Source organism: Trifolium pratense, linkage group LG1 (assembly GCF_020283565.1).
Source record: "Trifolium pratense cultivar HEN17-A07 linkage group LG1, ARS_RC_1.1, whole genome shotgun sequence".
In the NCBI taxonomy this organism is placed as follows: domain Eukaryota; kingdom Viridiplantae; phylum Streptophyta; class Magnoliopsida; order Fabales; family Fabaceae; genus Trifolium; species Trifolium pratense.
Window position 1 is genome coordinate 52,310,827 of NC_060059.1, and position 16,313 is coordinate 52,327,139.

Consider the following 16,313-nt stretch of genomic DNA (forward strand, 5'->3'; position numbering starts at 1 on the left):
TAATAACTAAACCAAACAAGATAGAGTGAAGGTGATGGGGAAACAAATCCTGAGTTCTCAAAGAGACTGCATTTATCAAATACATCACCTCTTATCATTAACAAAAATAAGTCATTACTAAAAAATACTGATTAGAGTTTATACACTTAAAAGTTAAAATGAAAACATCACTAACCGAAAAAGTACAAATGTTTTGGCTCTATACATGAATGCAAACAGGGTACATGAGTTGATACAACATGATATTCGGCATGAACACATGGTCTATGACTGAGAAATGGCATGATATCAGAGGAAGACACAAGGACAGTGCAGCTGGAAGAGCATTCGTATCGCACAAATGTATCCTTCAACACTTCTTTTAGAAACTTGTCCTCAATTTGATGTTGAGTGTGAACCAACACTTGATAAAACAGTGCTAGATTCCATGCTGAGAAATCATTCTACCATCCATTTACCCCAAATAAGGGTAAGAGATTCAAATGGAAAATTTATACTTGACTACATTTTTAAAAAGTTGTAAATACTAAATACATAAACACTATTATATCAGACCATTCATGCTTTCTCTCCCTGAAGCTCTAACAGTTTCTAAGTGCATTCACTTACATAATTTAGCCAGCTTCCAGAAGAGAAGAAACTCACTCAAAGTCATCTACCAAGTCCTCATTTGGCAAGATCAAGAGTTCGCTAAAACCAGAAGGCATCCAAAAAATCTCTCATGCTGTTTATATCCCCTTTTTGCCAAAATCAGTGTCTTGCATCATTGCAACAAATTCACTGTAGTCAATGCGTCCATCCTGGAAACAGTGCAAAATACAAGTCAAATAAATAAAAGACAAGAACTTAAATGTTATTTGGAAGTAAAAGTAAAACATACTGTTTTATTTTATCATGAAAATACTAACACTGAATGTGACATTGTATGTGTTTATCTCCGTATCTCTCATACTTCTTATCTTTTATATACTTTACACACATTTAAAATATATGCACAACAAACAAAGCATGGACGCATTGAGAGTATGAGACAGATAAAAAGGAAGACAGAAAAAAGTGAGAGATGTAATGGATGATTTAATGGGAAAGGATGAAAGAAATAGCAAAGGAGATGAGAGGAGATGTAAAAGTGATGTTAGAGAAACAAGGTGTTAAAAAATTAAGATCCATTACATTATCCTTATCAGCTTCACGTATTATATCATCTAGATGATCCTCTTGTAGGCCAAACTGTTGACAGGCTTGTTGAAGCTCATCCTTTGTAATGTATCCACTACCATCTTTGTCAAAGTAGTTAAAGGCGGCAAATAGATGATCCTCCTTCTGGATCTTGTTTAGATGAAGCATAGCTGCTATAAATTCACCATAGTCTATGGTACCACTATTATCAACATCTGCCTGAATTATAAACAAGGAAAAGATCAATCCGATGAAATATGAAACAAAATCAATCACTCTGTTGAACACAATACAAACAGTTCAAGGGCAGTTCTCCTATCTAAAAGGAGGAAAATGAAGGGCATTCTTGGTTTCCAAGAATGAGCAATGTGCAGTCATTCTTTTATAATTTTGAACTATAATGAGCTAGATCCAGTCACTCATTTAGAAGTTTTAATCATAGAACAGCAAATTTGGATAGCAAGCAAGCACTCACCGCTTGCATTAACCAGGTAATTTCAGAATCCTTAAGAACGGAACCAACTCTCTCTAAACCATTTTTCAGTTCCTCGAGAGTAATCTGTCCGCTATTATCTGTGTCTATCATCCTGAACATTTCTTTCAGTCCTGCAATTTCTTCCTCGGACAGATTTTCAGCAATTACCTGACAAGGGATATATTAGAGAAAGTCATGCTATATAATTTTATTTTTTTTGGAATAAACTATGAAACACATTTTTTGTTCTTGAACAAAGAGATTACTTCACATTGATAAAATATTCGACATAATAAAAAATTGCAGATTTTGCTTGTTTTATTCTATGGTTGGCTATGCCTCCAATCAATTACACAGATAATAGCGATGATTCAACAATTTTCAGAAAAGCCTTGATTGGAAAATTATATTTCAACAATAAAATGTGATGATTCTTTAGCACAATGAAGTTACGCTTGTAATTTTATGATCTATTACAATTTATATGTTCCAAAACAAATAGTTTTGAGGGGTCTGCATTAGAGCAAAAATATAAGATTGTACATAGACAGTTTTCATGTGACATGTGATACTTCTAATCTTAAATAACTGGTGGATACTCACTCGAATGGCTATTTTCTTGAGCTTGTTCATTGCAGAGAATTGTTTCAAACGAGATAAGACGGCAGAATCAAGTGGTTTATCAGGGGCAACACCACCAACCTGAACCCAAGGATGGCCTGCACATCATCAATCATAACTTAATGTATTTCTATATTTAAAATTAAGATTAATATTTTAATTTCAAAAAAGAACACAAATTATGTTTATCGTTGAAAACAATGAGATCACTGTCATGATTATGCAGACTGAAAATCATTATGCCACTTCTGAGAATCCTATATCAATCTCTCAACATTAAATTAAACTAGTAAGAGAGAATTCCTAGGATCAAAGGATGATTGATTAAAGAATAAAAGCAAACTAATTTGTGAGCAAAATAGTAGTATGAAATGATAGAAATAAGCAAAGGGGAAACAAAATTAGCAGTTCAACAAGTATTATCTTAATTAAATTTCTGGTTCCAAATTTATAACTCATTTGGATGTGCAGAGTATACATATATGTTACGTGTAACGACCCATTTTTCGTATTCGTATATTTTATTAAATGTTATTTTATTTATTAATTGGCTTTTATTATTTTAGTGAGCGACGAATAATTATTTAGCCGAACGTAAGTTATTAGACGCGAGAACCTTGGTTTTGGGCTTAATGGGCGTGAGAGGCAATGGGCCTAAGCCAATTGGGCTTGGTCCATGACTTTAGGGAATGGTATAAGTAGCAATATCAACCTTGAATAGTATCATAACTTCATTTCCTTGAGTGAGCTAGAGCAAAGCTAAGCTAGGGTTTGATCAAGAGAGAAAGCTTGAGCAAGAGAAGGCTTGGATCATCACCAAACTTAAGGTAAGAGATTAGAATTCATGATTCTTGAGTGGCAAGGAGAGGGGAGATTGTCTATGTCTCCATTCCCGAACTCTCCCACTCAATTTCTTTTAGACTTTGATTAAGCTTTTGTATGTGAGTGTGATGTTCTTCATCATCACTTTGTATGTGTTAATCACTAGCTTGATTCCATGATAAATATGTATGTGTTGGGATCATTTTTGTTAAGTTTATGAAAGTTACTTAAAACCCAAGAAATTGGCTTGATTTTGATTGTTAGAGATATTTGGATGTTTGGAAGGGATGATTAATGTTCCTTGATACCATATATGTTTGGAATGGCTGTTTATAAGAATTTATAACATGTTTGGTTGAATTTTTGAGTTGATTTGAGGTTAAACCGCCTTATTGAAACTCAAGAACAGATATTTTTCTGGTATAGTTCGCTAAGCGACCAGGAGTTCGCTGTAGCGAACAGGTTCGCTGAAGCTCGCCAATGCTCGCCATGAGCAGGTGACTTCCGGGTGTGGTTCGCGTAGGCTCGCTAAGCCTTCGCTCAGCGAATAGTTCGTTGAAGCTCGCCAATGCTCGCCATGAGCAGGTGACTTCCTGGTGAGGTTCGCTATGTCTCGCTAAGGCTTCGCTTAGCGAGGGCCTCTGTGACAGCAATTCTTGTTGATGTTTATAAGTGTGATTAGGCACTTGTAACATGGTTTAAGGGTATCCTTACATGATTGTTGATACATGTTGATACTGTTAATACTTATTGTTAATCGTTATATGAATGATAAACGTGTATGCAATAAGTTGTAGCTTAAAGAGAGCAATGTTATGTTTTGGCATTAGTTTGTAATGTTAAGTGAATGTGTTAGGATTGTGTTCCCGCATTCATAAAAGAGTAGCTTCGAGCTAGAGAATATCATATGGTTGATATGTGTATGCATACATGCATTCATGATTGTATGTGAACATTGGAAACTTGGGTTCCAATAACGAAAATGGATTATGTGTCCATAATGAAGCCGAGGATCGGATTAGATGAATCCATGAGTCCAGAGCTGCTATCCAACAGGATATAAAACTGTGTTGGCTTATCCAAGGGAGATAAGATGGTTCGGTAAGTTCCGACATATCCAGCATGATATAAAACTGTTCTTGGTCCACCGTTGGTGAGACACTTTGGTACCACATGCATTTAGTTATGTCTAGGGATGGCATGACAGTGAATTAATTGACATTAGATACCTTAGGGTAAATGCGCATATATTTGATAAATGGTATGTGACATTATGGGGTTGAAATGTGTTGAACCTTATTAATTGATAATTGTTTAGTGCGATGTTTTGGCGTGAGTTAGAATATGCATGATGTAGTTCGAAAGTGTAAGACCTTTCTTATACTCGTATGATATGCGATTATGTTTTCTAACTCTCTGCTTTGTGTTATTTGCTGGACCTTTGGGGGTTCAGATATTCAGGCTGAGGACTGTGCCGACGTTTAGACTGCTGTTCTAGCTGGGCGTTGAAATACCTTTTGGTGAGGAGACTTAGCATAGATTACTCCTCTTAGTACTAGCTTTTGATTAGAGTTTGTAAATAGTAAATGCTCTGGTAATGTAACATCGAGTCGGGGATTACGCTTGGATTTCATCGTATATCGGTGTTACCTTTTTGATATGCTAGTTCTTGTATAAGTGACATCCTTAGGGATGAATATGGCTTATGTATATATATATGTATATATATGCATGCTTGGCAAGATTGAATCCGCTGTTGCTTTTCATGTTAAAATTCATGACGCTCTGTGTGTATGCATGTGTTTTAATTACCGCGTGGCACTCTGCCTTTACACTTGTTGAAAAGTTTTTAAAATTACGTTTTTAAGGGTAGTATGGGTTAGGGTGTTACAATAGTGGTATCAGAGCAGGTCGGTTCGTGTCAACCAATTAGGACTTTTCTTTTCCCCGTATGAGCATGTGTAGGGAACACTGTTAGTACTTTCTAACGTCTAGTTGTGATTCGTTCAGGAATCATGGCTGCTGCGAGAACGAATGCTCAGATTGCGGAGGCTTTGGCCGCACTCACCAACATAGTGGTTAGAGATCATCAACCTGGAAGAGAGGTAGAGATGAGGTTGGAACGGTTCATGAAGCAGAAACCGCCAACGTTTACCGGAGGTTACAATCCGGATGGAGCTCACAAGTGGCTGGAGGAACTTGAAATAATTTTTGAAGCAATGGATTGTTCCGAGGAAGGGAAGACAACCCTTGGAACATATGTGTTGCGTGAGGAAGCAAATGTGTGGTGGAAGAACGCCAAGTTGAGGCTAGGACCCGGTGGTATGGCTATACCATGGGCAATGTTTAAAAGAGAATTTTTGGTTAAGTATTTTCCTGTTGATGTGAAGAATAAGAAGGTGGTGGAATTCATGGAACTGAAACAGGGGAATATGACGGTAGCTGACTATGCCGTCAAGTTTGAGACTTTGTGTGCGTTTAGTCCGCATTACAACACTTTGGAAGCGGAGAACGACAAGTGTGTGAAGTTTGAAAGTGGTCTACGTCCAGACATTAAACATATGATTGGATTTTCACAGATAAGGGATTTTGCGACCCTTGTGAACAAGAGTAGGATTTGTGATGAGGATGGTAGAGCTAAGGTGAACTACTACAAAGCTGTGAATGACCGAAAAGGGAAAGGACAAGAGCGCGGAAAACCTTATGATAACCGCGGTAGGGGTAATACAAGTGGTGGTAAGAAGCCGGTGAATGGGAATTGTTACAACTGTGGAGAAAGGGGTCATATGTCTTATGATTGCCCGAAGAAAGGGGATAGGTGTAAGAATTGTGGAAAGCTGGGCCACAAGACCGAGGTGTGTAGGACAAAAGTGGTGTGTTTCAATTGTGGTGAAGAAGGCCACAAGAGTCCGACTTGTAAGAAGCCCAAGAAGGTGATGGGCAAGGTGTTTGCTTTGAGTGGAGAGGATGCTAGCCTTGAGGACAATCTCATTAGAGGTACGTGTTTCATCTATGACACTCCTTTAATTGCGATTATAGATACGGGAGCGACGCATTCTTTTATTTCTTTGGATTGTGCGAAGCGTCTTAGTATTCCTTTAACGGATATGACGGGTAGGATGGAAATAGAAACTCCTGCTAATGGTTCAGTGATTACTCGACAAGTATGTCGTAATTGCCCCGTAACAATTTTTGATAGGCACTTGGTATGGATTTAGTGTGTATTCCACTTAGTGGTATGGATGTAATTTTTGGTATGAATTGGTTAATCTTCAACCGAATTCATATCAACTGTCGTGAGAAGGCCGTTGTTTTTCCGAAGCCGGAGGAGAACTTGCAATTGATGAGCGGGAAGGAAGTATCGGAAGCGTTGAAAGAACATGCCGAGATGTTCATGATGTTTGCATCATTGAAACTCGAAGGAGGAGTTAAGATAGAAGAGTTACCAATCGTTTGTGAATTCCCAGATGTGTTTCCAGATGATATATCTGACGTGCCTCCGAAGCGAGAGGTAGAGTTTTCTATCGACCTAGTACCTGGGACTAGTCCGATATCGATGGCGCCGTATCGAATGTCAGCGTCAGAGTTGAATGAGTTGAAGAAGCAACTTGAAGAGCTGCTTGAGAAGAGGTTTGTTCGGCCGAGTGTTTCGCCATGGGGAGCGCCGGTATTGCTTGTGAAGAAGAAAGATAGAAGCATGAGATTATGTATAGACTATCGTCAGTTGAACAAAGTGACGATCAAGAATAAATATCCACTTCCGAGGATAGATGATTTGATGGATCAACTAGTTGGAGCTTGCGTGTTTAGTAAGATCGATTTGAGATCTGGATACCATCAGATTAGAGTGAAGACGGAAGACATACCTAAGACTGCATTTAGGACGAGGTATGGGCACTACGAGTATTCAGTTATGCCGTTTGGTGTGACCAATGCACCTGGAGTTTTCATGGAGTATATGAACCGAATTTTCCATTCATTTTTGGATAGATTCGTGGTGGTGTTCATCGACGACATTTTGATTTACTCAAAATCCGAGGAAGAGCACGAAGAGCACTTGAGGATTGTTTTGCAAGTCTTGAAGGAGAAGAAGTTGTATGCCAAGTTGTCAAAGTGTGAATTTTGGATGAAAGAGGTGAGTTTCCTAGGGCATATAATTTCAAGTGGAGGAATCGCGGTAGATCCTGCGAAGGTTGACGCTGTGTCACAGTGGGGAACGCCGGAATCTGTTTCAGAGATTAGAAGTTTCCTTGGTTTAGCCGGTTATTATAGAAGATTCATCGAAGGTTTTTCGAAGTTGGCTTTACCGTTAACCAAGTTGACAAGGAAAGATCAAGCGTTTGTTTGGGACGGTAATTGTGAGGAGAGCTTCCAAGAGCTCAAGAGAAGATTGACTACTGCACCCGTGTTGATTTTACCCGATGCCAAAGAGTCGTTCGTCGTGTATTGCGATGCTTCGAAGTTAGGACTTGGCGGAGTGCTTATGCCAGGGGGTAATGTGGTAGCATATGCTTCAAGGCAACTGAAGGTTCACGAGAGGAACTATCCAACGCATGATTTGGAGTTAGCCGCAGTGGTGTTTGCTTTGAAAGTGTGGAGACACTACTTATATGGATCGAGGTTTGAAGTGTTTAGTGATCACAAGAGTCTGAAATACTTATTCGACCAGAAGGAGTTGAATATGAGGCAACGAAGATGGCTCGAATTCTTAAAGGACTACGATTTTGATTTGAGTTATCACCCCGGAAAAGCCAATGTAGTGGCCGATGCATTAAGTAGGAAAACTTTGCATATGTCATCATTGATGGTGAGAGAGTTAGAGTTGATTGAAGAATTCCGAGACTTGAGTCTTGTGTGTGAGGTTACTTCTTCAAGTGTGAAGCTTGGAATGTTAAAGTTGACGAATCCTTTTCTCGAAGATATTAAAGAACGTCAGAAATCGGATGAGAAATTGATGGAGAAGATGGTACTCATCAATGAAGGCAAGGAGACCAATATCAAGATTGACGAGAGTGAAGTCATGAGATTTCACGGAAGAGTTTGTGTACCGGATGTACCCGAATTAAAAAGAATGATCATGGAAGAAGGTCACAGGAGTGGTTTGAGTATACATCCTGGAGTAACCAAGATGTATCAGGATTTGAGGAAGTTATTTTGGTGGCCGGGAATGAAGAGGCAAATTTCTGAATTTGTTTATTCCTGCTTAACTTGTCAGAAATCGAAGATTGAGCATCAGAAGCCGTTTGGTTTGTTGCAACCAATGTTTATACCCGAATGGAAATGGGATAGCATTGCAATGGATTTTGTGGGAGGTTTACCGAAGACCAAGAAAGGTAACGAGGTGATTTGGGTAGTGGTAGATCGTCTGACGAAGTGTGCTCACTTCATTGCTATCAGGAAAGGTACTTTGGTGCCTAAGTTGGCCGAGATTTATGTGGAGCAGATTGTGAAGCTACATGGTATTCCAACAAGTATTATTTCGGATAGAGATCCGAGATTTACTTCTAGATTTTGGGAAAGCTTGCAAGAAGCTTTAGGAACGAAGTTGAGGTTGAGTTCAGCGTATCATCCTCAGACAGATGGTCAGTCGGAGAGGACGATACAATCCTTAGAGGATTTGTTGAGAGCTTGTGTTTTGGAGCAAAACGTGAATTGGGATTCTTGTTTGCCGTTAGTAGAGTTTACATACAACAACAGTTACCATTCTAGTATCGGAATGGCACCGTTTGAGGCTTTGTATGGGAGAAGGTGTAGGACACCTCTGTGTTGGTATGAAACAGGAGAAGGTGCAATTCTTGGACCAGAGATTGTACAAGAAACAACAGAGAAGATTCAGATGATTCGTGAGAAGATGAAAGCGTCTCAGAGTCGACAGAAGAGTTATCATGATAAGAGGAGGAAGGACATTGAATTCCAAGAGGGGGATCATGTATTCCTACGAGTTACATCGACTACTGGAGTAGGACGTGCGTTGAAGTCAAGGAAGTTGACGTCGAGGTTTATTGGGCCGTTTGAGATTTTGAAGCGAGTTGGGAAAGTTGCGTATAGGATTGCATTACCGCCATCATTGGCGAATTTGCACGATGTTTTTCATGTATCACAGTTGCGCAAGTATGTGTCTGATCCGACACATGTGATTGAATCGGACGATGTTCAAGTGAGGGATGACTTGACCATCGAGACTGTGCCTTTGAGAATCGAAGGAAGAGAAGTGAAGAGGTTGAGAAACAAAGAGATTGCATCCGTGAAAGTCGTGTGGGGAGGACCGGCTGGTGAGAATGCGACGTGGGAGTTGGAAAGCAAGATGAGAGATTCTTATCCCGATCTGTTTCTAGGTAATTTCGAGGGCGAAATTCTTTTAAGGGGGGTAGGATTGTAACGACCCATTTTTCGTATTCGTATATTTTATTAAATGTTATTTTATTTATTAATTGGCTTTTATTATTTTAGTGAGCGACGAATAATTATTTAGCCGAACGTAAGTTATTAGACGCGAGAACCTTGGTTTTGGGCTTAATGGGCGTGAGAGGCAATGGGCCTAAGCCAATTGGGCTTGGTCCATGACTTTAGGGAATGGTATAAGTAGCAATATCAACCTTGAATAGTATCATAACTTCATTTCCTTGAGTGAGCTAGAGCAAAGCTAAGCTAGGGTTTGATCAAGAGAGAAAGCTTGAGCAAGAGAAGGCTTGGATCATCACCAAACTTAAGGTAAGAGATTAGAATTCATGATTCTTGAGTGGCAAGGAGAGGGGAGATTGTCTATGTCTCCATTCCCGAACTCTCCCACTCAATTTCTTTTAGACTTTGATTAAGCTTTTGTATGTGAGTGTGATGTTCTTCATCATTACTTTGTATGTGTTAATCACTAGCTTGATTCCATGATAAATATGTATGTGTTGGGATCATTTTTGTTAAGTTTATGAAAGTTACTTAAAACCCAAGAAATTGGCTTGATTTTGATTGTTAGAGATATTTGGATGTTTGGAAGGGATGATTAATGTTCCTTGATACCATATATGTTTGGAATGGCTGTTTATAAGAATTTATAACATGTTTGGTTGAATTTTTGAGTTGATTTGAGGTTAAACCGCCTTATTGAAACTCAAGAACAGATATTTTTCTGGTATAGTTCGCTAAGCGACCAGGAGTTCGCTGTAGCGAACAGGTTCGCTGAAGCTCGCCAATGCTCGCCATGAGCAGGTGACTTCCGGGTGTGGTTCGCGTAGGCTCGCTAAGCCTTCGCTCAGCGAATAGTTCGTTGAAGCTCGCCAATGCTCGCCATGAGCAGGTGACTTCCTGGTGAGGTTCGCTATGTCTCGCTAAGGCTTCGCTTAGCGAGGGCCTCTGTGACAGCAATTCTTGTTGATGTTTATAAGTGTGATTAGGCACTTGTAACATGGTTTAAGGGTATCCTTACATGATTGTTGATACATGTTGATACTGTTAATACTTATTGTTAATCGTTATATGAATGATAAACGTGTATGCAATAAGTTGTAGCTTAAAGAGAGCAATGTTATGTTTTGGCATTAGTTTGTAATGTTAAGTGAATGTGTTAGGATTGTGTTCCCGCATTCATAAAAGAGTAGCTTCGAGCTAGAGAATATCATATGGTTGATATGTGTATGCATACATGCATTCATGATTGTGTGTGAACATTGGAAACTTGGGTTCCAATAACGAAAATGGATTATGTGTCCATAATGAAGCCGAGGATCGGATTAGATGAATCCATGAGTCCAGAGCTGCTATCCAACAGGATATAAAACTGTGTTGGCTTATCCAAGGGAGATAAGATGGTTCGGTAAGTTCCGACATATCCAGCATGATATAAAACTGTTCTTGGTCCACCGTTGGTGAGACACTTTGGTACCACATGCATTTAGTTATGTCTAGGGATGGCATGACAGTGAATTAATTGACATTAGATACCTTAGGGTAAATGCGCATATATTTGATAAATGGTATGTGACATTATGGGGTTGAAATGTGTTGAACCTTATTAATTGATAATTGTTTAGTGCGATGTTTTGGCGTGAGTTAGAATATGCATGATGTAGTTCGAAAGTGTAAGACCTTTCTTATACTCGTATGATATGCGATTATGTTTTCTAACTCTCTGCTTTGTGTTATTTGCTGGACCTTTGGGGGTTCAGATATTCAGGCTGAGGACTGTGCCGACGTTTAGACTGCTGTTCTAGCTGGGCGTTGAAATACCTTTTGGTGAGGAGACTTAGCATAGATTACTCCTCTTAGTACTAGCTTTTGATTAGAGTTTGTAAATAGTAAATGCTCTGGTAATGTAACATCGAGTCGGGGATTACGCTTGGATTTCATCGTATATCGGTGTTACCTTTTTGATATGCTAGTTCTTGTATAAGTGACATCCTTAGGGATGAATATGGCTTATGTATATATATATGTATATATATGCATGCTTGGCAAGATTGAATCCGCTGTTGCTTTTCATGTTAAAATTCATGACGCTCTGTGTGTATGCATGTGTTTTAATTACCGCGTGGCACTCTGCCTTTACACTTGTTGAAAAGTTTTTAAAATTACGTTTTTAAGGGTAGTATGGGTTAGGGTGTTACATTACGCGAAAATGATATGGAGGCGTAATATTACCAAATGTGAATGTCCAATGACATGACAAAGATCAAAGTTTTGTTGTCCAACATATGGAACATGAAATTAATTCCCAGTACATTTCATGCTCATCTTAGCTGTAAATTCAAGTTGTCAAGTTTTATTGAGAACCATGTTTTACTCCCTTCTCACCCTTCCCCGGGGTAATAAAAGCAAACAGGCCATAATTTTATTTTATTTAAATGAAAAGGCTCTCGGTCTTTAATATGAATCGTAAGAGCAGCTATAAGTTTAAAGTATTACGTTGCGACAAACCAAATAATCTGCCCATGAAAATAACAGTGTTAAAAAAGATAACCTTGTAGAATTGGACTTAATAGATCTCTGGTCACAAAAAATTGCAAACTATTCAAAGATCAAGCCATTTAGCATCAAAGATGTATGCATACTCACAAAGAACTTCATGTGCCGTTAACCGCTTCTTAGGATCCCTTACAAGCATTTTTCGAACAAGATCCTTTGCACTTTCAGATATGCTGGGCCATGGTTCAGAAATAAAGTCAAGCTCTCCTTTCAATACTTGCTCAAATATTCCTTGTTCCGTTTCTGATACAAAGAACAAACACATCAGGCACATGCTACATCACAGACACAACTAATACTGCTATGGACAAACAACAAAAACAACTGACATAGCATTCTCACCATCCCAAAATGGAGGAACTCCACTGAGTAAAATATAAATGATCACTCCAGCGCTCCAAACATCACATTCTTGACCATAGTTCTTCCGCAAAACTTCAGGGGCCACATAGTATGGGCTCCCAACCACGTCAGTAAATGTTTCACCTGTATAATGGACATTTTTCTCAATCTGAACTAGAAAAAGTGAAATCCAAAATAAAAGGAAAAGTAGAATTCTTTAACACAGTTAAACAAAATCGCTAAGGTCGTCCTAGTTAATCAAAAGAATGTGTTTTTCGATATGGAGTAGCATGATGTCCTATTTATATGACTTAAAAGTCTTAAACAACTAAAATGCACTCACCTTATAATACACTTGCATGCATATCCAATACCTTGCCCACATGTTCAGTCAGTCCACTTTCTCTCTTCACCATTGAATTTTATAAACACAAGCACTATAAACAACTACGTTTTACTATTCAATTTCTTTCACATGATTCTTAGTAGAGAACCTGCCGAGGTGATAAAAGGCATAGCTATGCATTTGCAGAGCAGTCATCCTAGTCCTTGATATGACAAATATTAAAGCATCAAGAAAGAAATGTTTGGTAAGAACAAATTTGATTTTATATTTTTCATGTCTCCTCCTTTCTTTAACAACACTTTCACATATAATCTTCTTTTCTATCTCACCTTCTACTTCTCATCCCAATCACATCACTCACTTTATTTCTATTCCATTTCTATGTCTCTCCTTCACACACCATCATTACACTTGTTTAATATAACTGGCTCCTATAAACAGCAAATAATCCATTTTCAACGGACAAAGATCATACAAATCAAAACTAGGTGTAACTGAAAATTTTGATAATCTCGATACTAGGCACATGGGTTGTACACCCAATTTGAATAGATAAAACTCCCTAATCAAAGCCTTGTATAAGCTATTATGTCAATTGTGGGTTATCATGTGTGTAGAATAGTAGGCTCACACTGTTCAACAATACACAGATCATAAGTAACAATACACAGATCATAAGTATAATGACTTTCCTAGCATTTCATGAGCATTAAACACCAATCCCTTATGTCAACTATAGTCTAAATCATCATTTTCATTCAACTAGTTAACAAGAACAATAATGAACCCCGTTTGGGTTGGCCTAGTGGTGTTGGTTTGGGACCTTGGAGTGTGCTCCTCTCAAGTCTCATGTTCGATTCCCTCTAGTGCTAATTTCGGTGGGCTAGTCTATATAGAGAAAGCCCTGACTTTAAATGGGGACCCACTTGTGGACGGTGAGATTGGACCCCTGAGATTAGTTAGTAGGCCGGTTATAGAGTTTTCAGAAAGAAACAAAAAACAAGAACAACAATGCTTGTCAAATGACAAAATAAAGTAAAACAAATTTTACCTGGTCTAAAAAACACAGAGAGTCCAAAATCAATTGTCTTAAGCCGAGATTCTTCTTCATGACTAACAAAAAGAAAATTCTCAGGCTTCAAATCTCTATGCATAACACCTAAAGAATGACAAGCTTGAACAACACCTAAAATCAACCTAGCAAGTTCAGCAGCTTTTCTCTCAGTATAATGCCCTCTCTGTATAATCCTATCAAAAAGTTCCCCGCCAGCACATAACTCCATAACAACATGAACAGCAACAGCATCTTCATAAGCACCAATTATTTGTATCACATTTGGGTGACCAGCTAAGTGATGCATTATCCTAATCTCTCTTCTAACATCTTCAACATCTTCTTGTGTTGTTAATTTCCTCTTTGCAATTGATTTGCATGCAAATTCCTTATTAGTTCCTTTCTCCATACATAAAAATGTCGTCCCAAATTGCCCTTGCCCTAATTTTCTTCCCAAACTAAAAAATTCTTTTATATTCTCTGTTTTTCTACCCAATACATACTCTACCTGAAGTCCAACACTTGAATTCCTTTTCACATGTGTAGGTTTCTTAGCTTCTCCACTACCACCTCCGCCACCGGTAGTACTAGATGCTGGTGGTGGATTATTTACTACCTCTGGTTTAGCTTTAACGGGTTTTTCATGGTCAAGCGGAAGCGGTTTTGCTTCTCCAGCAGCTATTTTCACCGGTTCAGGCGGCGTACTTTGAACCGGCATGGGAGGATTATTAGAACCTTCGGAACCTTTTCCGGTGGCAGTCGACTCTGTTGCAGCATTTGCCGGAGACTGATTTTTGTCTTTGTCGTCGTCAGGTGCAGGAAGCCTTGGCTCCGGTGGACGTGTTTTCCATACGGCAGCCGAAACGGATTGAAGGAAACCACCATTCCCGCCGATGTTTGGTCCGACGCAGTTGTTGCCCATGAAAATATAAAAACGACGTCGTTTCAGTCACTCCACGACGCCATTGACGGTGAGTATTAAGAGCTACGAGAAACCCTAATTTCTTGTTTGAAATTACGGATCTCGAAATTAAAATGGATTTTGGATTTGAAAATTCCAGGTTCGATGGAAAATGAAGAACGATTTTGGAAATTGTGAAATTGATCCAAATTCGAGATTTGTGATCGTTGGATGAAATGTGGAAGAAAATTGAAGAGGTTGAAAATTGAGAATTGTGAAGAGATCTAATAATATTAATCGGAATATTATGAATTATGATGCTTGGGTTGAAAGAAATTGATTGGAAAAATTGATGAAAAAAAAGAAGAAAAAGAGAATGGTAATTGTGGTGGTTGATTAATGTGTGTGATTATTATGATTATGATTATGATTATTATTATTTTATTCAGGAGGAGGATTGATTCAGGAAATGGAGAAGACGATGGCCATGATCGTCTACTTACACCTCATTACATGACGAGAAAATAAATATTGCATGCATGCAATGCAAATTATGTAATGTAATAATAATAATAATAATAATAATTATAATAATAATAATAATAATAATAATAATATTGTTAAATATGATAAAAAAAATATAATATGATAAAAAAATATTATAAAAAAAATTTGTCAAAAGAAAAAGGGGAATATTACTTCCTCCTCCTACTACTACTAAGCAATACATTTTCATTTTTTTAATGTTTTTAAAAGAGTTTAAAGTTTTAAATGGGGCCTATTTTTTTTTCTCTTTTTAAAAATATTGTTCGATTTTTCCGATTTTCTATCGGTTTTCAATTTGTTTTCCCGGTTTGTTGACACAACGGTTTTTAGGCTCAACCGGACTGAACCAAGGCAGGGGCGGACCTAGCCATAAATTTCTAGTAGGGCTAAAAAAATTAGGCATTACAATTTTTTTTCGTCCCAATAATAATTCAGTTAAACAACAAACAATATGTGAAATTACTACTAATACAACATGTATATAAAAAAAAAAACCGAAAAATATTTATTCAAAAAAATAAACCAACAAACTATATCTAAAAAGCCACAAAATTTCTATTCAAAAAAAAAAAAAACTACTAATGTATTGAATATATGTTAAATGCATATCACTTGTTTAATTCAATCAGCTTATATCTTATGAATTTTTATGGCAAAATTACACTACAGGTCCTTTATCTTATTTTTTTGTAACATTAGTCCTTTATCTTTTTTTTGTAACACTTTAGTCCTTTATTTTTTATTTATAATGTAACGCCCCAAAAATTAGGATTCATTTTATTTAATTATTTAGTTGTTGTGGTGTTGATTTTCTTGTTGTGGTGTTGATTGACGATGTTTATTTAATTATCTTGTGGCGAATAATTAAATAATTGATAAATAAAAATAATGATGTTGCTAAATAAAAATTAAAAGAAGAAAAAGAAGTAGAAAGTTATATATAGAGATGTTGAGAACATAGAGGGGGTGTAGATAGGAAAATGGTAGAGAAAGGAATAAAGAAGAAGAAACACAATTTTAATTCCCATTAAATCATTTTAAAAATAATAATGATATTGTCCCTTGTAATTAA

The 16,313-nt window shown here is 37.6% G+C and overlaps 1 protein-coding gene across 1 annotated transcript; it reads right to left on the reverse strand.

The window, feature by feature from the left end:
- Window positions 1–32: 32 nt before the first annotated feature.
- On the reverse strand, window positions 33–15,241 carry LOC123905938 (calcium-dependent protein kinase 20-like). The gene is made up of 7 exons (XM_045955747.1): window positions 13,792–15,241; window positions 12,395–12,538; window positions 12,143–12,295; window positions 2,258–2,373; window positions 1,655–1,822; window positions 1,174–1,398; window positions 33–800 (listed from the first exon to the last, which is right to left on the reverse strand). The coding sequence occupies exons 1-7, from the start codon at window positions 14,714–14,716 to the stop codon at window positions 729–731; spliced, it is 1,803 nt and encodes a 600-aa protein (XP_045811703.1). The 5' UTR covers window positions 14,717–15,241; the 3' UTR covers window positions 33–728.
- Between the last annotated feature and the right edge of the window lie 1,072 nt (window positions 15,242–16,313).

Bases quoted from the DNA above. Each gene is read 5' to 3' on its own strand.
- LOC123905938 (XM_045955747.1), bottom strand. From the start codon at position 14,716: ATGGGCAACAACTGCGTCGGACCAAACATCGGCGGGAATGGTGGTTTC. The intron at 2,374-12,142 runs GTGAGTATGCAT...GATGATGTGCAG, and splicing joins AACGGCACATGAAGTTCTTT to GCCATCCTTGGGTTCAGGTT. The intron at 1,399-1,654 runs GTGAGTGCTTGC...TTTATAATTCAG, and splicing joins TTACCTGGTTAATGCAAGCG to GCAGATGTTGATAATAGTGG.